The following is a 24,587-nucleotide window of genomic DNA, read 5'->3' as shown; positions in this document are numbered from 1 at the left end:
ACACTAGACTGAGCATGCCCTCAAGATATGCCAACGTACACAAAACACAAAAATCTGTGAATCACATTGCATAAATGATTGCAAATACTGGCACTGCAGTTCCTCATAGACACACGATGGTGATGTTTACAAGCTGTAGGCATTGTGCGACTTCAGACTTGGTTTAGAAATGAATGTGATATTTTAGTGTTGCAAGGTTTGCAGCAAATAAATGATGTGTTGGTATCTTGTGTTCATTTATCAATGGTGTGTATGCCCAAATAAAACTGTTTTTTCTTTTTATACACATTTACTTCAGTGCCAAATGTTGATATTAAGATAAGTGGATTTCTTAAATGAAGTTCTGCCAAGGCTTGGTAGACTTTGATTAGTCCTGTGAATACTGGTCAGCAATTCTGAGGTATGGCTATCATGACTGTGAAGGGGCTTTACACACTCTGACGTGTGTAAAGATGCTACGAAGTTTGGCACATGCGCAGAATGCGTTCAAGGTGCAATGGAAGATTATTTCATACTTGTCATTTCCCTCACCTGCTCTGCCTGCTGCTCTGTTCTTGTTGTCATTTATTTTGGTGTGCTAATTAGTTGCTATTTTCCAGATGAAGTTGACAGGGAAACTGTTGATTCCTTTCCCAAAAGCGTCCTGCCCTAGGAGTTGGAAAAAGCTAACAGTAGTGATGACAGGATCCTTGTGGCTTATAAACAGAAATGATATAAGAACAAATGTGTCATGGTTCATAAACTGTTACCACCAGATTCCTTGGAAGTGATGATGAACGCAACTAAAATGTACATGAGTCTAAATGTGTTTTATTCTGTGGTACAAAGCTGCAAGAGAAAGTTCTCAATGATTTTTGTCCTCACATTGCTAGGAATGATACAGCTCCACAGTAAAAGGTCAGCCCTTACTCTGACATACAAAACAAAATATGGAGACTATTTCTCCCAACTGAAATTGGAGTATTTTTGGAGAGGTCATGCTGTAGTGTTTGGAGTAGTTTCAGAGACAGAACAGTTCCTCCTCTTTCAACTTGCTGAGACTAATAATAAATTCAAGAAATAAAGGAGAAAGCAGTTCACTTTATTTTTAAATTTCAAGTTCTTCCCGCAGGTACCCTCTGTAGCTTGGATGAGGTGAGTGTGGGGAAGAACAGCCTTTGATTTTCATTGCAAAAAAGGGGAGTAATGACATGTGTGTAACACTATGAGTTACTAGTGAGGATTTGATATTTGGCTGCTTGTGCTTGTTAGCATGCCTTTGGGAGGCAAAGAAGCTGAAGACATGACTTCTGTGGAATCCATTGAAATCCTTTAACTTAATATTTCATAACATTTCATTAACTTGCGTAGACAGATTCAAATGTATAGTTTGCACTGCATGTGCTGCCTATCTGTACTCATAACATTATAATACAGATGCGAGTGATTTCTCCATGCTGAAGTCTGTAAAAGATGTGGGATTATTCACCTTCCTCTACAAACCTCTGATGGTGTGGAGAAAGTTGTACCTGTGTGTGTGTGGCAATTTGAGTGTGACTAGTCACCTGTATTTAAATGGACAGGTCCATAAATATTTTGTCAGTCCATACCAGATTATTTTCCAGGAAAAACTGGTGCACCACTGCTGAGCAGCTGTGTCCTCGCTGCTGCTCTGCTGACTGGTCACATAATGACAGCTCCTTGCTTGCTTAAAGCTGCTAAAATACATTAGGCACAGCTAGAAGATGCATGTACTTATTCTTTCTGGACAGGTAATTTTTGTAGTTACTGTCATGATATTTTATGTAAATATTAAGAATGTTAGATTCTAAGTCAATCTAATGACTGAGTTCTAAGCAGCCTCATAAGACATTTGAGGAACCCTGCTGTATTCTCCTTTGACATGAATGATTTCTGGAGATATGAGTACTTTTGGTTTTTTTTAATACTGAGACAACTCTTTGGCCTGTATAAATCAAATATACATTCTTTGGCTGTCACCTAGATGGTGCTTACTGTGCCAAGAACAAGACTTGCTGAAAACTTCCTCTTTTAAAGGATCAGGCTGCACATTTTGTCTTCACCCAAGAAGGTGGGAAAGTTCTGTAAGTGGAAGAATAAGAGCACAGATGTTAAATGAAAAGGTATAATATTGAATCGGTAAATATATGAGTTTTCTTTTTGTTTTACAATGTTTAAGATATTCTTTCAGTTGGAGATCTCCCTGGATGATGCTGTTTTACCTTGGCATATGTTAATAGTTGCCCTGAACCACTTATGCTCCTGTGCAAGAAGAGATTTAATGGTGCATAATCAACTTTTACCAGATGGTTAACAGTGCAAAGCCTTTAACAATTTGTACAGGAAAGTTATAAAACAAAACATTTGGATTTTGGAGACAACTGCTCCATCTGACTTGATAAAAACTGATGCAAGAGTAGTTGGCATAAAATGTAGACTGTTCTGAACTAATATTGACCCAGTATATCAAGGTGGTGTGTGTCAGAGAAACACACAAGGTCACACAGAATAAACACTGATCTTAAAAGCATTGCATTTGGACCAAGGTTTCTTCTGCTTTTTCATTCGCCAATAGGTGCGGGACTTAGTTCAATAACAATTTGTACTGACACAACAGAGAGGAAGACTTTTTTGACTGCATGGGCTCTAGTAGTTTGAAGACGATGAGTCTTTTGAGTGGGGTTCTGACAAAGTGCAGCTGCTGGGGTGTGATTCCAGCTGTGCCACTGACAGTGTCACCTCTCTGCCTCTGTGTGCACTGCTCCAAACCTTGGGCTCTGGGGACTGGTCGATGCTGCTAATGTCCTTCAAAGGCATCCCTGGAGCTGACTGTCACTGTCTCACTGGGAAAACCAGAGGTCTTGCAGAATGTGGCACTGTTGCTTGAGGGATCCTCAGTGCTGAGACTTTGCTGTGGAAAGGATGAATCTTTATCCCTCACCGTTCAAGTGAGCTTTAATAACACGTGAACTTTCTGTATCTGCAACCAGGTGATTTATTGTCCTGGAAAGCTTGTCCTGGCAGCTAATGTGACAGATTGAAATAATACTCTAGTTTGCTGGTTCGCTTTCCTTCTTTTCATGCTGGGAAGTGAAAGGACATAAAGGAGAAAGAAAGGGAATTAAAATGGAGTTTACAGGGCAGTACCAGTTAATACTCTTCCTCTCTAAGTCTTGTTCTCATGTTGATCCAGGTACTGCAGTATCATGAGTTGGAGTATACTTATTCTAGCCTAGCTGCGGTTTCTGGCTTATTGGCATGCTTCAGGAATGCTAGGAGTATTTTGACTTTTTTCCTTGTTGCTGAGTTTCATTCAGAAGAATCTCTCATTTCTGCAGTTACTAGTCATACTTCAAAGAAGCAACACTTCAAAGTGATGTCCTTACGGATACTGTGACACCAAACTTGCTCTTCCTTTAGCCTCAAATTTTGTCCTTTTGATTCTGCGAAATGTTCATCTCTGCTAATGAGGGATAGCTGTCAGGGGCTTTAAAGAAGTCCTCTGTTGAACCCTGCTTCCCTCTTCTCTTGCCGTCTAAGTTACAACTTCTAAGAGTTTATAAGCAATGATGTGGTTTGGATCCAGAGAGCTAATGAAGGCCAGCAGCCTAGGAACTGCACAGATCTGTTTTCTGTTACTGGATGGTTGTGCTTTTAATTCAGTGGGCTGCAGTAACCATCCTTCTGTGTCTGGTTTGGGCATTTCTTCTCTCACTCAGTTTCTTGCAGTGAGACCTTCCAGTGCACATTGTCACTGGTCTGCTAGCACTCTGACTTCTGCTGAAGATCTCAGGATCACAGATACTCTGCTGGTTATCTGTTTTGAAGGAAATGTACTTCTTATACGGACAAGACCTCCGACTTAAAGACTGGAAGTAGAATATCAATGATGATAATGTCTGTAGTATACAGTTGTGTGCAGGCCTGGTAATACAGGGACCTTGTTCTATTCTGAGAAGGAAGAAGTACTGTTTCATTTATAGTTCTACCAAGAGCTGTAAGGTACCAGTGAAAACAAGGATGATGTTGTGATGCTTTTGTGTGCAGTGATGTCTGGGCAGCTTGGCCATGGGAAGAGTAGGTATTGGCAAAGATTGGAACGATGTGCTGCATGCTCTTATTTTGGATGGATGGACAGGCAGATGAAAAAGGTTCTTAATGAGAAAGCTTCAGGCTTGTCATTATTAAGTACGTGCCTTTTGCTGGGAAAATTGGATGCTTCAGAGAAAGTCATTGTGATTGGTATAGTAGCAACTGTGGAAATACCAGAATGGGAGGCTTTCAGAGGACAGTACAATATTGATGCCAAGCTGCGATAACGAAGTTCTACGTTAAGATTAGATAAATGACTGTTGTCTGTAGCCCCACTGTACAGCCTCTTCTTGCCATGCTGTTAGCAGAGTCCAATTAGTATCAAATAACTGGTCTGTCAGAGTTGGGTGGATACATCAGACCTTTTTGTTCAAAGTTACTGGCTTGTAGTTGTTGTTTTGGCCGTTTCCAAGCTCGTGCTGTATGCAGTTGTCACTGAGATAATGGTGGATGCCATCACTGTGGCGTATTTTTCTCTCGTGTGCATAGTTTTTGGAGTTTTATTTGTAGAGCATTTCAACGTCAGCTCCTTTCTAGACTTGTCTTCCCCAGCACCCTTCTTGTCTTCCACCACAGACTTGTGCTGCCGGGGAAGGCCAGTGCCACGTGCAGAGCTGGGTAGCCCATGTGATGAGCTAGGATTTCCTTTTCACTGTGTGTCACCCCACCCCCAGCGCGCTGTTTTCATACAGCAGAGAGCATTTTTTTTGCCTATATTTGCATAAGCTGCTCCCAGATCCTGTTATCTCTCTACATCTCTGTTACGCTTTTACTTGCTACTGGGTTTCTACCAGCTGGGTTTATCCTTAATATTAGCAAGATGTAACTGCTGAATCAGTTTTTACACATTTTTTTCTGTGCAACTTTCTTGCTTTTTTTTTTTTCCCCCCACTCTCTGTGCAAAATGGACAAATAGCATTACTGGTAATCTGAACTTTTGCATAGCAGCTTACATGTGTGGTCAAATCCACTATTGTATTTGAAACCAAGCTGAGGAGGTTGGGAAGGAAATTAAATCCTGCAGAGCCGGTTGTCAGAGCGGATGGACAGTGCTCTGTTATTCTGGAAGCGTGAAGCATGAAAAGCTGCAATATTTCGTTTGTTGGCTTTGCTTAAAATCGCTACCAACTCTTCTTTCTGAGCCACTGTATTGTCTTCTGGATGGCAGAGGACGGGGTGAGAGGGCAATGGGAAGGAATTATTTGCTCGCATGCTAGTGTTTTGCATTTTAGTCAGCAGTGACTTTTTGTTAAGGTAAAAAGGCAAGTAAGAAAGGTGTGGTGAATAAAATAAAAAAGTGGACTAAAGGGAAAGATGAGAAAGTAAACTTGAAAGGGAAAAGGTAATGCAGGTTTTCTTGTCAATTAAATTCAGTCTTTGTTAAAGTACTTTTGTGTTAGACACTGAGTTCCTCAAATGCTGGTTTTCTAAAAGTGAATGAATGTTCACAGGTTTACATAAGACTGTATTTTTACCATTAGTTAGCTCTTACGAAGCCATTCTGTTTATGCATATGGTCAGAGAAATTATTTTCTATTTAAAATACCTATGTTCAATCTACATTAAAAGCAGGAGAAGCTCTGTTGTTGTTCGTTCTCATAGAAGCCTTGATATGTTTACTAACAAGAAGAAATGTAACTCTGTTTTAAAGAAAAAATAGATGCAAGCCATATGTACTGTGCACGGAAGGAAGCATCTAAAATCTGGTTTGAGTAAAGAACTGTTCTGTGATCTCTTTGTAGAGCTGAAGTATTTTTTTTTGTTAACAATTCCCTTGTCCCAATTTTGTTCTGTGGTTGATTTTCTCTCCAGATTTGTTAGCTAAGAGATGGTAACAGTGTTTTAAAACTTACTATCCCTCAATGTTAAATACAAGCTCCCTCAAGTTTGAATTGAAGCATTTTGGCAATGCGAGTTAAAAAGCAAAAGATGAAATCTAAACGTATGCCAGCTATGCAGAAATGCTTAAGAATTTTTCATGAATTACTCAGGTTACCCTTTGCCTTATTTACAAACACCCACACTTACTTACTCACAACAGTTCTTCCATGATTTTGTCTCCCAGCATCGAGCTGTTCCAGAGCCATCTTAAGTCAGGCTCTGCAAGGAAAAAAACTGGAGGTTTTTTCCTGCTTCTTATTTCTGCTTATGTTTCTCTAACAAGGAGATTGTCCTGACTGTGTAAGAAGAAAGACGGGATGTGATTTAATTACTCCACAGCTTTAATAACTCATCTGGGAACAGTGACAATTAATTGTACTGTACAGTTCATCAATCTTCACTAGATCCTGGATTAAAAAAAAAAGGTGTTCTCAGCAAGATAGGATATGTGTGCTTTTCCTTCTCCATGTGATCAGGGCACTAGTGGGTACCAGATCGTCCTCAACTCATGCGATGTTCCCCACTCGTTACTGGTGGTAACAGGGATGGAGGCAGAGGCAGATACTTTAAAAGTTTACAACCTCTTGCTGTCCAGTCAAACTACCTCTGCAGCAGTGAGGGAAGGCACATTCAAATGGAAATCAGAAGGGAAGGATGACTATTCTGAGTGTTGCATTTGAGAGATTACTTTGTTGTGACATTAGTGATGCCAGTTAAATATGACAACAAAGGGAAAATTTCTTGCACTTCCTTAGTGAGACTTAACCATGACTGAGACCTCACCATGTTTACACTTAATGGGCAGCACGCTATTTTTGGCAAAGGTAACTGTATGCACACTGGGTAACTGATGCTTAAATACAGGCTCTGTGATAGACCTCAGAGACACTCAGATTGTGCAGCCTTAAAAACATCTCTGTGGTTCCCTTGAAGGATCCATTCTGAGAAGCTTCACTTTGCTCAGTTGTGGCTTTGTATCTGACAACAGCCATTTCCTGCTCTGGAGAGTTCATAGTCCAGACAGTCAAAACAGATACAGGCAGACCGATGGAGAGAGTCAGAGAAGTAACTGGCTGCACAGTTAACACTCATTAAGATCTTGGTCTCTTGCATCTCCAGTCTTCTGTGCAGGCACAGCCTAATACCAGTTGTTCACTAGGACACACAGGGTTTTGAAATTCAGTGTAGGTCAGTAAATCATGACTGCAGTTACTTAGTGATGCTACAGTCTGTATTGTTTTAGGCCTTGACCTTCAGATGCCCCATTTGAGGAGACTGAAGGTTTCTGAGTGATTCACTGATGTAAGAAGTCTTGTGAGCATTCAGTACGTTTGCATCTCAGGCACTCAGATGTCTATACTGAGGTATGTGAAGTGAGACATCCAACCCAGAGAATGTTTTTGGGAATGGGGCCATCTACCAGTCTTACAAAATGCCTATCACACTCTTACTTATTTTAAGGCTGAAAGTGTTAGGTGTGCTCTTTGGACTTCAGAAAAATATGTCTGTATTGATTTGGCTGTGTTGTCTTACCTTTGTGATCATAGCTGATAGCTCCTTATTACAAAATGGTAGGCTATATATTTGATTAAAATAAGCAGTCAGGATGAGAAGGCATATTATTCACTTGTAGGAGTTATATTGTTTGATTGTGGTTTCAGTGGTCGTGTTCCGGTTTTGGTACTGTTTGGTCTGACTTCCTTCTCTAGCCAGTGCGAAGATGATCTGGTGTGTCCCAACCCAACTTGGTTTCTCAGGCTCTTTAAACTGGGCACGTACAACTAGGGACACTAAATGGGTAGTCTCTGTAGGTAGTGGATAATACCATCTCTTCACCTCGCAGAACTGTTGTAAAATACATTTTGTTAATATTCATGAAGCACTCAGATATTATTGTGATGAGTGCCAGAGAAAGCCCAGGAGGAAATTAATAATTCTATCTGGAGAGCTGGGCTTCAATGAAGCGCAGCACGAGTGGAAGAGCCACGTATTGAAGTCCGAGAGGAAAACCAGGTAGTGACAAGCTGCTCATTAAACATGTGCTCTCCACCATGGATGCACTGGATGAAGCTGATGTCCTACAGAACAAAAATGGGGTGTAACTTTGTACGCCTCTTGAAGCAGATGGTAGTTACACATGTGAAGTCACAACCACTGATGGTTCACAGGCAACTTTAAACAGGCAACTTTAATTTTGCCCTGTCTTTCTTTTGCAGACTTGATGTTAGATTCAAATTAACTCTTTGTTGTTGTTTTATTAATGTTCTAATAGCTCAGTGTGTGCATAAATGTGTAACGCTTCATAAACATTATATGATTGTTTTATTTTACACTTGTGGCAAAAATGCATACCTAATCTCAAGTCCTTACAAGTAAAACATTACAATTTGGGAAGAGGGAGGATAAATTAATGACCTACTGTTATAGAGTGGGTAGTTGCAATCATGTGATGGACTTTCCTAACTGATTCTCCTCAGATGAGTACCTGCAGGACAGAGTCGTAAGTGATTAAGCAGTGCTGGTTGATTTTTCTCTATCCCCTCATTCAGCCATATTGTTGAGAGTGTTGTGTTCCATTGCCTAATGATTTAGAAACCTGCTTGCATTCTGTTACAGTTTTAATTACTGACTCCTTATCAGTAATGAGACAACTTGCTGGGCTATAGGTGTTTTATTGGTTTAAGGTGCAATTTATTCCCAGTTTCCTGCCATTGTTTCCCGCTTGTGACTTCCACTGATTTGAAGAGTGGTCTTGTCTTGTGGAGGAGTTGAGGAGAAGACCGTTTTGCCAGTAAACCCAGCTTCTGATATATGTCTGACATTTCTACAACCATGGTCCTATTCTATGAATATGACTATGATCAGTCCTGGGCCATACTTTTGATTGTGGCCTTCATTAAGACTGTGCATATGTAGATTTCCTAATTTCCAGTTTGTGTCAGATTTTACGGTCAGCCTGGCAAAGCAGACTTTATTAGTCAGTCTCCATCTTCATGTCTGCATGAAGATTTGTGAGTGGCTGACAAGCCTGTTGGGTAAATGAAAGCATTCCTGTGTATTCTCTTCCTCAGTGGTTGAGGGGGGCTGAGGAGGACAACTGCCTGATCCTCAGAAGAATACTCCACTACTTGCAAACACTATGGACATCTTAATCATCCAGATACTGATGTAGTGCACAGAACTGCCTGTGAATCTGTTGCATTCTGGTGCTGTAAGTTTTAAGATTTATCCTGGAAATAGGCTCTGAGTCACATCCCTAATCAGCATCTCTGTTCAAAACACAAAGCTGCTTGGAGTAGGATTGGACCTTCCTGGGAATTTCCTCCAGGGCATGGCTTTTTGTCTTCATTCTCTGGTGTCTAATTAGATGCTGGTTCTGATCAAAGATCTTTTTTCTTCTGGTGGGACACTTATTGCACCATGCTTCTTAAGTACTTCCTTGGATGATAAAGAGAAATCACTTGGCAACCTTGGTGTTAGAGAGGCTTGTAACAGAGCACGGGGCATCTCCACCTGGCTGCTTTTTTTTTTTTTTTTTTTTGTAGAGATGTAGTATAGAAACTCCTGCCTCAAACAAAAATGGTTTAATCTGATCAGTGGGTTTTAAAGCTATGGAGAGTAGATACCAAACTCCTTTCTATCTTCCCTTAGTAGTTATAATTTAGCATTATTTCCTTCAGAAATGAGGCAAAAGAAGAATGTGGTGTGGGAGGAGAGCAGTCCCTCTGAGTACAGCTGTGTACTACAGTGTGTTGCTGAGTGTTTTACTAATGCATTACAGTGTGCATCCTGGGCTTTGTCCTGTTAATAGAAAACTTTAATAGGGTACCAAAAATGCTAGGAATCCAGACTAGAGTGTGTCTTTTTTTTTTCTTCTTCCCATTTACTCTGAAGTTTATACTTGTAACTTGAGGTGGAGAAGCTACAGTAGTTGAAGGCCTAATATATTGTCCTGGCTAAAGCTGTATGACATTTTATGAGGTAATACGTTCTGAGAGTCTTGTGAAGACTTCAATATGAACTAAGCTGGTAAGTTCAAGCATGAGGGAAAAGAAAAATAAAAGTGTTGTCCAGTCATCTACCTGCACATTTTGCACTGCCTTTTCTGCAGGAGTTGTGTTAGCTTGAGTGTGTCAGCTAGCCTTTTGTCATGTCTTAAATTGAGGCCCAGACAAATCTGAATCCAAGTTATGAAGATGGCATTTGAACAGCCTTGAAGAACAAGAGGGAGTGTGTGTGAATGCTGATGAAAACCCAGGTTTTCGTGGGAAATAATGAAGGTTAGGAGAGGATAAATATTATTTTTGATGAGATAATTTGAAACTCTGTTGATATACACAGCTTCAGACTGTATCAGTATGATACAAGTATATTATTGGCATCTGTTTACATAATTTCTTTATGCACTTGTGTATTCTTTTTTCCACTTAACTTGAGGCTTTGACAAGCTCCCTCTGAGAATGTCTTTCAGAGCCTGATTTCCCTTAACTTCCTAGGAAAATGGCAAGTTTCACCTTCTTTTGACATGGCACCATAAATTACCTCAGGCTCAGTTGAAAGTGTTTTGTAGGTGACAATGGTGTGTTGTGGGGAATTTGTGGTGGGACAAAGCTGAAAAAAAGGCTAAATGTTTATAAATAAAGTCTCTGAGATGGTATACAGTAATTTTTATGTAAACCGAAGGGCAATGATGTGATACAGGCCATGGTTTGCCCCCATGCTAGGGAACTGCTCTGGTTGGAGATGTTAAAATTATAAAAATGCATTAAAGGTAAAGAAATAAATAGAAGACTTAATTGTGTTCAGAAATGTGGACAGATGAATTGTGAAGATGCCACGAAGTGAATTCGGATTCCTGCCGCTTGCTTGATTGGCAGTTAGTTGTAAAGGCATACAGCGATAGCGTGCTTTGAAAAGTCGGTGAGCAAATGCAGGCTACGGCGGAGAGCTCAGTTCAGCTGTTTCTGAAATTACATAGACACCCCTGATTTGTGCCAGTTAGATTGCTGGTTCAAGGCTTTGGTTAATATCAAAAGTAGCGCATGTACTTTGATGTTAGCACTCTTTAATGTCCAAGTTTACATCTTTGTTTCCGTGATTTTTGAAGATAAGACCCAAAAGAGAGGGAAGTACGTAGTTCACTGCAGCTGACAGTGGTAACCTTACTGTTCTGGAAGAGATTTTTTTCCTAGTCTTTAAAAAGGAGTTGCAACAAGCAAGCCCCATATGTATTCTGCTGTGAGAAGGCTGTGGACTGTCAGTCTTTTTGCTGTGAAAAAACAGCATTTTCTAATCGGAATTTGTTCTTTACAGCTAACTGGTTTTAATGTTACAATTCTGGTACATTTAAAAAGGCTAGTTGAATTTTATAGGGCAAATGTGGTACGTCTCATATCTTCTGCAAGGAGGATATGTTAATACAGCAAGTGGTTGTGGCACAGTTGACAATGTTGTCACGGTTAGCTGTAGAAGTACCTTAAGGTGTTTAGGCTACAGGTTATCTTCTGCTGTTTTTCACATTCACAAGACTTGTGGTAAAAATGATCCAAATAATGAGATTAGCATAAAAGTATTATTCTTAATCTGAAAGATCTGGCAGTATGATGTGAGAAAGATCTGTATTATAGTTCAAAAGACTATAGTTTCTCTGTGAAGGAAAAAAATGAATTCTTGTTGGTGTTGGCAAGATGGACCTTCAGTCTTGCTCTGGGGAAGAAAGAACATGGCCACTATTTGGAAAAAATCTTCAAAAATGTTGCAGTCTGTAGAGGACATTGGTAAATCAAGTCCACTGCTATTGTTCAGTTTTTTCAAGGAGCTTATTGAAAGCCATCATTCAAAACTTAAGGTTGTTTAGATAGGAAGAGGGGGAAGCAGTGTGTTTTGGGTGAGATTTCTCTGCTAATGATATAATAGATGGGAGGATTAGATGGGGTAGGCTTCCTGAATTCAGGGTAATAACACTTTAAAGGTTGATTTGTTTTTGTTTTTTTTTTTTCTAATTTTACCTTTTTTCTTTTTTTTCCCTTCCCTGCGAAGGATGTGGTAAATAGTTATTAGTCAATAGTTATGTGTTTGTGGACAAGTTGTGCAAGTTGTGGACAACCATTTCACGTAACAGCAATGGGAGACACGCTGCGTTTTGCAGAACTGGAACATTTACTGTCCAGGGTGATTTGTAGGACAGCTTTGGGCTGACTGTTCAACATATTCTGCCTTCAGATCTATCTGGATGTTTCTGTGTATAAATCCTTCTGTGTATAAGTCCTTCTATCATTACTGTCCTTGTTTGCCGTATAAAAATACCTTTTCTCTTATGAACAATAGCAGTGGACTTGATTTACCAATGTCCTCTACAGACTGCAACATTTTTGAAGATTTTTTCCAAATAGTGGCCATGTTCTTTCTTCCCCAGAGCAAGACTGAAGGTCCATCTTGCCAACACCAACAAGAATTCATTTTTTTTTCCTTCACAGAGAAACTATAGTCTTTTGGAACTATAATACAGATCTTTCTCACATCAGTTATCAGTATTTTACCCATTTGGTGAGTGAAGAAGATAAAGTTGTGAGAAGTGAAGTGGCTTATGGAAGACCAGGACGAGATTTGAGGGGCAAAAAGATCTTCAAGTCCAGAGTCTGCTTTGAATTCTCCCAGAACAACTTCACTTGTGCAAGAACTTTACTTGTGTGAGAACTGAATGAGGTTCAGTCCCTTGTGACAGTTGCATGTGAAATGCTTGTGGAGGTTGCATTTTTCTTTAAAAAATCTTCTAGTTTTTTTCTTTATTTTTCAAGAGACAGTACCCTTTCTAACACCAGTTTTGTTTCTTGTTGCCTCACTTTTGTTCAATGCAACAGTGCTGCACTTTTTTATGACACAAAACTTATTAACAGAAACGGAGGAAAATGTTCTTTAGTTTTGATTCTGCCATGATGGGAAAAAGTCTGTGGCCCGCTTAGGAATAGTTAGAGTTCTTAGTGGTACCTTTAAGAGGCAGTCCTACTTTGTTCTTTAAAAATAGGCTTCTTTCAGTAAAATTTGGTAATTCTCTTTTGTTGTTGGAATACTTTCTGGATTGGAGTGAATCTTTCTTTACTGGCTACAATTTTGCATTCTTTCTCAGCACACAGAAGTGATTATACTCTTGGGCAGTGTGCAGGGATTTATTTATTTTTTTAATATTGCTTGTTTATATATAGCCAAGCGAACTTTTCAGGTGGTTCCCTTTTCCTTCCCTAACCTCCTTCCTGTACAAATCATGCTTATTTAACTTTTTTGGGGGATGAAACTTAGTTTATTTTTCTGTGAAATGAATGTTGCCTGAAAATCTAGGTAGCCAAAAATAATAAGGAAAAAATAATAAGGAAACATTGAAATCTCCTTTTGCCAGATTGTGCATGGATGAAACCACCAAAACATGATTAACAAGTTAAGAATGCTCCTTTTGAGCTGCCACGGCTAGTGTAGTAGAAAGAGAGGGTGCTGTTTTAATAAAATTGTTCTGACATTTTCTTTCTGAACATATGAGTGTTTTTCTAACTTGACTATCTTTCTGATCTCAGGTGTCCATTGCGTAATGATAAATGGAAATATATAACATTGCTTAAGACAGTTATAAGCACTTAAGTACCTACATGCGATTGGATTGTTAAAAGCACATGGCAATACTCCAGTGTCTCTTCAAATCTGTTACAGAGCATTAAGGTTTAAAAGACAAATGCCGAAGCAGTCAAAAAAGTGAAGTCTCAAAACAAGTTTTGCTCATCCCCAGAACTCAACAGAAAACATTAACTTGTTTTAATCCATAAAATGATCTGGTTGGCATGCAGTTCCTCCTGCTGTGGGGTTGTGTTGAGAAGCCGGAAAAAGCTGGTGTGTCTCAGGCTTTCTTTCCTCTTCTCAAATGTACCAGTAAGGCTGGAGGACCCAGCCAGAGGCTGGGAAGCCTGGCTAGAAGTGTGCAGTGGAAGTGGAAAGAGGCACTGGCAGGGAGGAACCCACTGTCCTGAGAAGGAGACCCCAGAGGCTAGTAAGTTGTAGTCAATTATCTTAATTCTCCAACCCCAAGTGTCACAAACCTTCTCTCCAAAGCTCTTCAGAGTATTCCTTTCATAAATGAGGGGAATGGAGACCATGGTATGAAGAATTTGCTCCTTCCTTTCCTTCCACGCTCTCCACTCTCCATCTTTCTTTGCCTACTCATGTGCACCTGTCCTTGGACCTAGTCTGATGCTTGCTTGTGGCTGGCATTAGTATTTTTGATGACTGGAATGTGAAGACGGTAACTATGTGTAGTAGTATGCCAGTGTGTGTCTCTACCAGAGCTCATGCATCCTTCTTAGTGGAGAAAACTGAAAAGAAAGTGGGGGCGGGGGGGTGGGAACCAGGTTGGTCTTTGGGAAGGTCAAGCGCTTTTTAAAGCCTAAGGAGAGATTTTTTTTTCCTTTTGTAAGGTGATGTCTCCAGGCAGGGAAGACAGCCTCTGAACTTTATCACTTACTGCTCTACTTGATAGGTAAACAGATAGTGTCATGTTTGGGGTCTGCGTTTGTTTTGCAGTATTTTTCTTCTGAATTATTTAGACTTCTGATGAGGAATGTGAAAAGTCTAATTTCTGTGTTCAGGTATCCAGCATGCCTGTGTGGACACATGCATAGACATCTATGTATCAGAGGCTTATCTGCAATTGGTTGGATTTTATGGAATGTGAGGTGGAGCTGAATTTGTGAGTGCATGTGACCACACGTATGTATACATATGTGCATATAGAAATGCGTATACATATACATCTGCACACTAAAAAATTTGTATGGCATGCAGATTTTGCCCTGAGACGTTGATGAAATCATTGTTCGCAACTGTGATTGCAGCCACTGTAAATCAGGGCAGAGTAACCCATAACATATTTTTAAACAGCTGGTATGCTTCAGAGGCCAGAAGTACAGGGATATAATGGAAACACTGATTCTTACTGCAACTGTGCAAAAGGATGCAGCAATAAATAAATTTTGCAATGCAAGAGGTGATATCTACCATCTAAACTGAAGGGTTGCCATGGCTCTGGGTTGTTGCAAGCCACTTAGCGATTGGCTAATGATTGCAGTTAGCAGTTTGAACCCAATGGAAGAAAAAGTGGAAGAAATACCAACTCTGTTTGTATGCAACACTAATTAAAGTAACTTTTTAAAATTCTGTCCAGGCCAAGGTGTTTGAGCTGTAAATGTTACAAAGGGAGATGGTGCACCAAAGGGTTTATAACTGCTCTTTCACTCTTTTGTGGCTTCTAAGCATGGCTAATGAAATTGATATCAGGCTACAAACAGCTTTGTAAAACAGCTCTAAGGCCTGATGTTGCTGCTGGCTTGGTAGACAGTGACAGCACCACAGAATATGTCCCTCAGTGTCGGATTGAAACGAGGCAGTTACCCTCAGATAGGCATAAATGTGCTATTAGATGGTTGAGAAATACATTTTTCCCCCCTAAAACTCTCCTGGGAATTTATTGTAGTGCCTTTGATGTAACTAATTAGCCCGCTCAAAGTAAGCAGTGACTAACAGTCTAATAACTGGCTAATGGAAGGAACTTCATAATGTTTTCAAATCAGGATCCTTTTGAGTGTCTTGCACGAGGCTGAGGAGCATTTCCCTTCTGAGAAATGGTTGCCAGTAGTCGGATCCTGATGTCCGTTGTTGTCTTTCTCCAAGTTATACTTGAGTCTCCTGGCTCTTTGAAGAGGCGAGATGTTGGAGAAGAGCAATAATCCTGGATGTATTCTGAAAGTGCAAAGCTTTAGTTTTAGCCCTGATAAGCAGACTTAGGGCAAATGTTCTAGTTTGCTGGGGCTGTTGCACAGTAACTTGCAGTCTTTGCTGAATTTTGTAAGGTGGAATACTTTTTAAAAGGGGAAATGAAGAAGTAAGATTGTTTTTGCAAGAGATTTTTTCCTCATGCGAGTTTCCCAATCCTCAAGTAACAAAATCAAAACATAAAATTTACTATACTGGGAAAAGGAGATGTTTTTGCCTGCCTTCTAGTTCTGCAAATTTAAAATGAGAAATCACACACTACATGTTAATTTTGCCAATTAATTCTACCTTCGATTGTCTTCTACTTCCGCATTAAGGCTTTTTTTTTTTTTTCTTGTCCACTGGAACTACAAAGCACTTTTATGACTAGGAGTCCCTTTCTCATCAAGCTAATGATGCATCATTTCCACATGCTAACAAACATCTCCAGTACATTTTCCAGGCACAGAGCATTCGCACCTGACAATTGGAGCGTTCCTGATGCTGAACGTGAATCCCTCTTGCTTGCACAAGTAGTTTCACCGAATCCTCGTGATTATGGTGCGAGTAAAGCAAACAGGATTTGAGCCTTGTAGGCTCCATGAAGGTAAACTTAAAAGCTCACCACCTGCTCAGTACCTGGGTGCTAGGTTTCATGTTTCTCCTGAAGCAACTGATGTCGTCACTAACACCTAAACCAGAGCGCCAGGGGCTGCGCTGGCGAGCCGTGTTGAGTATCACTGCAATAATCCACTGCCTGCCATGGGAGAAACACCTAGCCCTGAACTTGGGAAGGGAGAAAATGGTTTTCAGCTGTTTTGATTTAATTTGTTTGTTTTTGTTATTTTAAAGCCTGTGTGGAAATGGGCTGGGAGAACGCTTGCTCAGAAGTGAGGCTCCCCGCTTCTCTGGAGCCTGACCTTGTGAGCTGCTGAGAATTAGTCCCTTCGTTAGCCTCCCTGAGACTCGCCGCCCCATGGGCTGGGGCTGGGCATTGCACGGGTGCAAGCTCTACATATCAACTGGTTTGCTGTTCAGCTGGGCGGCTGTAAGCAAACTGGGCCAACAGGATACCACGGGAATCTGGCTTGCAGAAAGCAACTTCTACAGCTTGATTTGAAGTCAATGGGGTGGCTCAAGTGTGAGGTCAGTAACTTCAAGCATATACCCAAATGTTACTCTTTTTTTTTTTTTTTCCCCCCCCAGTGTCCCACATGATCAGTGAGAGGTAGCATCAGGTGCAAGGCCTTCTGCCCTCCCTGTCCGGCTTCTGAGAGTGAGGGTCCTGAGACTGACAGAGTTTTTCATAGGACCCTTTGTGTAGGTAGCTGTGTCTGCAGCTACCTCTTGTGTTCCCTAAGTAGAATTTTTTTTTTTTTCAGCTTAAATGAGATTTTTAGCATCTCCTTATAGGTCTGATGCTGGGGTTTGTAGATACAGACTCCAAGTTAAATCCAGTAGGTTTTTACTTGTATGAAACTTTAAAGGTGGTTTTATTTTGCATAATTTCATATGTCTGTTTAACTTCAGCCACTTTATTTTATTTGAGAGCAGTTGGGGAGGTACCAAGCAGTGTAAATTCATCTGGATGATCAAGAAATTGAGGTGAAGACATCACTAGCAAGGCTCTCTTAGATCTAGGTGTTTGAAAAAGTTTACTTGAATTTCAAGCTGCTTCGTAGCATTAGCCGGTTCCCTAGCAGTTTTGGGGAAGAGTTATGTGCACAGCTGGAAAAGACTGTGAGCCACGTTCTGCTGATAGCAATGCATCAGTGACTTAGTGTTGGAGTGGTGTGAGCTCTGTACAGGCCCAGTCTGCTCTCCTCCAGGTCGGCGGGAGCCCTGCCGTTGACCCAGAGGAGCACAGGATCAGGCTGTTTCCAAAATAATAGAAACTGTATTGATGCTCTGTGTTCTGGCTTCCTGGATACTTTCAAAATAAAGAACTGGATTGAGTCTTGCTGTAGATGCAGCAAAAATAAACGTATGTCTCATTTGTGGAAAATAATGGAGGGGTGGAGTATTACGTGGGTATTGTTGGGATTGGGTCCGCTTTCTGCCTTGTTGATAAATCCTTTTTCTTCCAGTGAAAGTTAAAGATGACAAGCGAAAGAATAGAACAGGTTTCTCAAAACAAACAAAAAAATCAGAGAAAAGAGCTGTGTATTCATATTCCAAAGGTCACAAATCAGTTTCTGGAAAATACTATACATATGGTAATGGAAAAATAACTAAGCTGAAAATCCATTAGAAATGAGAATATAAATCTATACATTTTCAGTCGTGAGCTCAGATAATGTATGCTATTTATAAGCACAAAAGTCTTGTATAAGGTATGCTTAAGCATTGCAAATATAGTGAGTACCGTACTTATTATCTGACAGATTTTGTAGCCTCTTGTATGGTTGGAGTCCATTTTTAAAACAAATTATGAGCATTGTGCTTCGTATCTGTGTTAGTGTGTACTACAGAGTGCGTACTTCATGTGAAGTTGCTCCAAATGCAGGAAAATAACAAACTTGGAACCAGAAGTGCCCAGTTTAAACTACTGTACCCACCCAAAAGAAAACTTTGCTTAGAACACGTGCTGTTTTTAAAGGCAGGCACAGTCCTACAGATGTATTTCCTCCTGCTTTGCTCTTAAAGGTGGCCAGAGTAGTGATCAGCGTGTGTATGCAAGAAGGCACAGATACATGTGTCCTAATGAGCCTGGCAATTGCTCTGTTGCATCATTTAAGGAAGAAAACAGCAAGTCTCAAAAACTTAGACCTTCTTAAACATGAGGGAAATTGCATTCTTACTTAGGTGACTATTCTATTAAGAATGTAAGTAGTCTCAATCTTTTCTGCATTCTAGCCCCCTCTGCTTCCTTCTGGCTCACAGCAACCTGAAATGCTACTTTTCTGGGAAGGACTGATATTCTGACTTCAGTTTTGTAATTTAATGATGGAGAGTTTCCTTAGTAAACCAAATTTAGAGTACTAGAATGCTTATCTTATATCCAGACCTTGAACATAAAAGACATTTTATACCAGCAATTGTTCATTTAATGAGCAATTGCAGTGTGCAGGACGGTTAAGGGATTGAGCTATATGCACCATTATTGCAAGAAGTATTCCGAAATACCAGAAATAGGACGTAAGCTCTGATCAGGGGGACTGTGAGCACAATTACCTTCTTTTCAAATCCTTCTGTGACACTGCGGGAGGAAAAAGGACTTTGAAACTTGAAAGGAAAGAGCTTGCTTTCAACCTCAAAAGCTAGGAGGAAAGGGCTCTGAAATTTGCTCAGTATTCCCAGTTCACCATTAGCCTGTTTCTTCCTTTAGCCTCAAGGCATTCTCCGCTTTTTGAAAAGATGTTAAGAAATTCAGTCACAATAGAGAGCCTAGTTTTGAACATGTTTCACTCGGTCCATTGAGGTCTGGTCTTCAGCCTTTGTGTGGGGTGAATTGAGCTGAGCAGCAAGCTGGTTGGGGAGAGGTGAATGAGCAGTCTCTGTGCAGTCACAAATTCTGGCAAAGAAAAGATTACCCTTTCCTTTATTTTACAATATGCATTCCTGTACAGTCCTGCTAGTGGCAATATGCAGAGCCGAGCTTGTGCTTAGGTCAATATGGAGCACTTGGTTTATAGCAACTCTTGTTAAGTTTGTCTTGTAATTGAAGCTGCTGTTGACCTTGCTTGGAGACCATTTGTAAAACCGTTTATTTAGCATAAACTGAAATAATAAACCCTCCTTCTCTTAGGCCGATTGTGATAGGGTGACATTAGTTTGATTTAATGATTAGCCGCCTGACCCCTCAGCTAGAGAGAGCCGCCTGAATAGGGAGAGTTCACTAGGAAGCACACAGGAAGAATACTAATGAGCTTGTTAAATTTAGCATGGCACCAACCACTTTTAATTCCTCTAATGGGAGAAGCACTGCCTCTGGGAGAGAGGGAGGGAGACGGGGAGGTGGGGGGGAAAGGGAGAGAGAGAGGAAAAGAGAGGGAGGAATGCCCACGTCCTGGTAGCCAGAGAATTTTGGTGAGGAGAAGAGCTTGGAGAGGGAGCATCAGCCAGGGTCTCTTGGACTAAGTTGTAAGTACCTCGTCTCTTCTCTTAACGCAGCCGAAGCGTGCCGGCAGATTGCCCGCGAGACAGTAATCCTCTCTGCAAGTTGTATGCCAAAATGCAGTGATGAAACTTAATACATAAACAGATTTAACTGGGCTGCCAGTGTCTTGTTTAAGCAGGGATCTCTCTGAATTGTATTGAGACTGATTCTTAGCATGGTATATCGGTAGATTTCAACTTACTTTAGTTGCTGACTTTAAGAGGTTTAAGGTAAAAAAGCTTCTACTTTGTCTTGGTCTACAATTAAAAAAGAAAGAGAAAAAAAGTTCAACAGGGAAAGAAAGTTTAATGGATTTTTTTTATTTTTTAATTTTCTGGGTAAATTAGCCGAACATTTAAAAGTGCATTTATTCAAACATGCTGTCCAGTGTGAGTTTGGTCCTCAGCACTTCTAATAAAAACTACTTCTGATCAGAATAGCAGGGCTACATTGGATATTTCTCAGTGGATGGGCAAATCTTGGACTAATGTGGTTTTTCCAGGCTGGGCACTCGTAACACGTGTCTCTGGCAACTTGCTTGTTAAGAGCGAGCAGTGTGTACATGAAGAAAGGGAAGCTTATGAGATTGCTCTTGGGGCCTGATTACTTTTCTCTTTTTTCTTATTTAAGCCTTTTCTCTTACACCTGCAAAAAGTGGGATGCACTATGCTGGAGTCAGTGGGGTCCTACCAGTGGGAAACACGTGGAGGTGAGGGAGAATTAGGCCCTGTAACTTTGGCATTTGTCTCTCTGCAAGATTTTAGTAAATCGGGTGTTTCCTTTGACCCTGAAGCCGGCCACTTCTAAAACGTGAGCAGAGCACTAACAGTTGTCGTGTTTTTGGCTGTAAATGCCTTTGGCAGATGCTGCCGGAGAAGTGGGCTGCTTGCTTACATTTTTGCTATAGAGTCCTGCTTGTTGCCATGGTAGGCAGCATGTTTCTCAATAATTTGGCCTGGCCCGGCTTGCCTGCACTCACTCTTAAAACTTTATTGGACGATTCAGCTGAAACAGAACAAGATTAGACAGCTTTTGCCTTTTGGCGCGCTGGAGTGGCTCGCCTGCTGTCGGGAGAATCGGTAGCGTCGTTGCAAGAGGAGTTTCCCGCGCGGCGCCCAGGGAGCTCCTGCAGACCGCTCGCCTGTTCGTGTCCTGGGGCACGGGTGCTGTCAAGTTGCTCATCTGCCCCCTATCAAAAGCAGCTCGGTGGTGCAGAGCATGAAGTAAACGCTTAGGGAGATGTTTGGCCGTTGACTATGCCTTATTATTGCAAAAATGCCATCATGTTTATGTTAAAAAAAAAAAATACTTCTGGGGCGATTTTTACCTGGTAGACAACATATAGAAATGCTTGACTGTCAACAGCACATGGCAGTATTTTCATAATGGGGAGAGAGGTGGTTGATGCAGGAGGAAAAATACTGCTTTTTAAAATTTGTTTTCTCTCTCTTTTTCTCGAGGAACCACAGAAAGGAAAGCTGATTAAAACAAAACACACTTTTCCTTTTGTTTCAAAGTTACTGAAAGTAGGTTTTGAATTTCAAGCTGGAAAATCAGCTTGTTCCATAGCAGTCACTAGTACCTTGATTCATGACACATGCATGTTTTGAGAAGGAAAGAATAAAAGTGGAGCCTGCAGACAGGCGTCAGCTTCTTGTTGTATCCCAGGATGGCAGTTTTAACAAATATTATCTTTATATGGAAGAGTAAAAAAACCTGAAATCCTATCTGATCCTCGGATTGATTATACAGCCCCACAAATCACTCCAGCTTGCTTCTTTCCGTACTGTGGTAGCACAGGTTAGCTTGTTCTGCTTAAGGATCTGTCACGATTTCAAATGGAGTGTAATCCCCTGTTTTTACAAGAGTTTACATCTCATCAGTGAAAGTTCACTCTAGGTTGAAATTTAACATAAAAGACTCTGGCTAGAGAGAAATGTTATGGAAAATATGACACTGGAGTGATTTATTTTTTATTTTTTATTTATACAAGCAGCTTTCTAAAAACCTGATATAAGTTTTAAAGTTTTGGACTCCCTTTTGCAGTTCTCTAACTAAAACCAGCTTTGGTGTAAAAAGTTGAAACCTTAAACCCTGCTAATCCAGAGGAGGGACCGGTGCCTGTGCATATTAATAAAAAGTAGAAAAGGGCAAAGGGTTTAGCCTCTGCAGTGTTGTTGTCTGTTTCCATTAACTCTTTCCCCTCAGACCCAACCCCAGAAATGCTCCGTATGGAGATTTAGTAGTGGCTGTAAAAAGAATTCAGTCCCTGGAAGATGCTGATAAGTCAGCAGAGCCCAGTTGCTGTAATGCTGGGAGATAGAAAAATAATTAAGTGCTCAATAGGCTACGCTGCTGGGTTTTCTTGTTGCTACTTGGGAGGAGAGGGGGCAGGGAGAAGCCTAGCAAGCATCGCATTCAAAGCAATGATGTAGCTAGTTTATGCATATAATGACCAAAATTCAGGTCCTGGTATCTATACATACGGAGCCTGTTTCTAATGTAATTCATATGAAGACGAATAGGCTGAGTTACGCTGCTATCAGGCTTGGTGAAAGTAGCCTCCTGGTGAATTGCTGGCTGGTGCTTTCGCTGTGTGAGCGAGTACACCAGGGCAAGGTAGAAGTAAAAATTTAACCCTGGCCTCAAATATCTAACAACTGAAGTGCAATCTTGGCACTGTTGTCAATGATCCTTCCTTGCGTGCGGGTTGTAGAGTAAGTGTACCTTAGTTTTATTTCCTAGGAGTGTTTCCATTTCCTTTCTAGTTACCTTTTTTGTGCCCGGTGTTTAATAATCTGAGGTTCCTCATGTACTTCTAGAACTGCTGAACAATTTTTGAAGCTAAGCGTATTTATCAGTACTTCTTCAAGATGTAATTGATGTACGCCTACATATGCAGTGTGGTTGATGGAACAAGGCTGTACCTGGAGCATGGGTATCAGCCAAAGATTACAGCCAGCAATCATGTTTGTTTAGAGAAATGTCTCTGTATTTGAAAGCAACTTAAGGAGAGTGTTTACAGTAGAGACTTGTGTAGCTAACAAACCCCCTCCGCCACGTGGCATGTGTGAAACGTACCTGGGAAAATGCATCTGGCTTTTGAGGACCAGAAGCATTTAGTCTGGTTTTGAAGGGTGCACGTGGTCCCCGGGGGTTAAAAGAGGGTTGGTTCAGCACCTGGTCCTGGGGCTGCCTGCAAGGGAGGCTGGTGGAGCCATTTTCATGAGGCCCTTTTCCCCTCACAAGCGGTACCACAAGCCTAGAGGCTTACTCCAGACTAGAGCTTAGGTTTGACCCTCCTCATTGTTTTTTTTTTTTCTTCTCCCCATGTTCATTAAGAATTTGTGGCTTTGTCTGTGTGAATATAGGAAAAAGAGAGGGGGAGCGTGCTCCACCACCCTGCACATGCATCCATGCGGTGACACTGTGAGAACGGGTGGCCTCACTTGCCTCTGCATGATGCTGCTGGTCCTGTATCTTGAGCAATGTTACCCATTTTACTGTTGGCCACCTCACTTCTGATTGCTAACAATCTTCCTGCAACTCTCCAGCCTCTCACACAAGCAAACCTCCAGGGGCTGGAGCCGGCCTGCGGAGCAGTGGTGGGTGGCTAGGTTTGATTTAGGCCCAGCCAGTGTGGTTCATCTTCTCCTCTTTGTGACAAATCGGTTTTTGCCTTCCCGTCAGGCAGCCCTAACGCCCGGTCTTCTTGTCCGGAGGCAAGAAAATAGCAAGCCAGTGTCTGCTCACACACAATTGATGACCCCGCCAGTCGGAGCACCGGCGCATGGGTGACGATGATCTACAGCTCAGCAGCTGCCCGCTTGGAACGGGCGGGCTTCCCCAGACCATCCCTCACAGCCACACAGGCACCTCCTGCCACAAACTTACACTGTGAGGAGGAGGATTGGGAGGGGAGGGAGAACTTTTCTTTATTGTGTTTGCAATAAATAGGATAAAACTGTGTGTCTCTCTTTCTCCTTCCCGTCTCTCTTTCTTCTCCCTCCTTTTTTTTTTCCAGAGGATGAAAGTCCTGGGCAGACCTATCACAGAGAGAGAAGGAACGCGATCACAATGCAGCCGCAGGGTGGGCAAGGCCTCGGCAAGATCAGTGAAGAGCCTTCCACGTCGAGCGAGGAAAGGGCCTCATTAATCAAGAAGGAGATCCATGGATCTATATCGCACCTTCCCGAACCTTCTGTACCTTATCGCGGGACGCTCTTTACCATGGACCCCCGAAACGGTTACATGGACCCTCATTACCGTGAGTATCGATTGCTGGTTCATTTGGGGATGCAAAGTTGGAAGGCTGTTAAAGCTGTCAAATTTAATGCAATTTTATTTGTTGCTTTGCATCATCCCCAGGGAGAACTACTTTTTCTGGAGAGGGGTTTGAGATAAATACAATGTTTTTTCTAAAGTTAAAAACCAAGGGGCAGTTGCGTTGCAGCTCAAAATTATCACAGGCCTCTGCACAGCAACTTCCACAGGACATCTCATCTGTTGCTAATCCTCCTCAGACATCCAGGGCTGCATTTGCTCCACCTCCTTAATACACAGAGAAAAAAAAAGCCTCATTAAAGAAAGCACAGAAGGAAAATGAAACAGGCCTTAAAATCCCTCTTTCAAAACACAGTTAAAGTATAGTATTAAGAGGAGGAAGGACTGTGCTGTGTACAATGAGTATTGGAGGGGGGTGGAGTTGGAAGGTTTATTGCTGTGA

The 24,587-nt window shown here is 41.3% G+C and overlaps 1 protein-coding gene across 2 annotated transcripts in view; it reads left to right on the top strand.

Moving 5' to 3' along the window:
* GLI3 (GLI family zinc finger 3) overlaps positions 1-24,587 on the top strand; it is a 195,821-nt gene that overhangs the window by 25,550 nt on the left and 145,684 nt on the right. For both annotated transcript variants that reach the window (XM_086743036.1, XM_086743035.1), the window contains exon 2: positions 23,886-24,128. In XM_086743036.1, coding sequence (XP_086599162.1) covers positions 23,886-24,128 — 243 coding nt within the window. The remainder of the gene's footprint in view (positions 1-23,885; positions 24,129-24,587) is intronic.

Source organism: Chlamydotis macqueenii, chromosome 2 (assembly GCF_036417535.1).
Source record: "Chlamydotis macqueenii isolate bChlMac1 chromosome 2, bChlMac1.mat, whole genome shotgun sequence".
Lineage (NCBI taxonomy): Eukaryota > Metazoa > Chordata > Aves > Otidiformes > Otididae > Chlamydotis > Chlamydotis macqueenii.
This window is presented reverse-complemented; position numbering and strand designations above follow the sequence as displayed.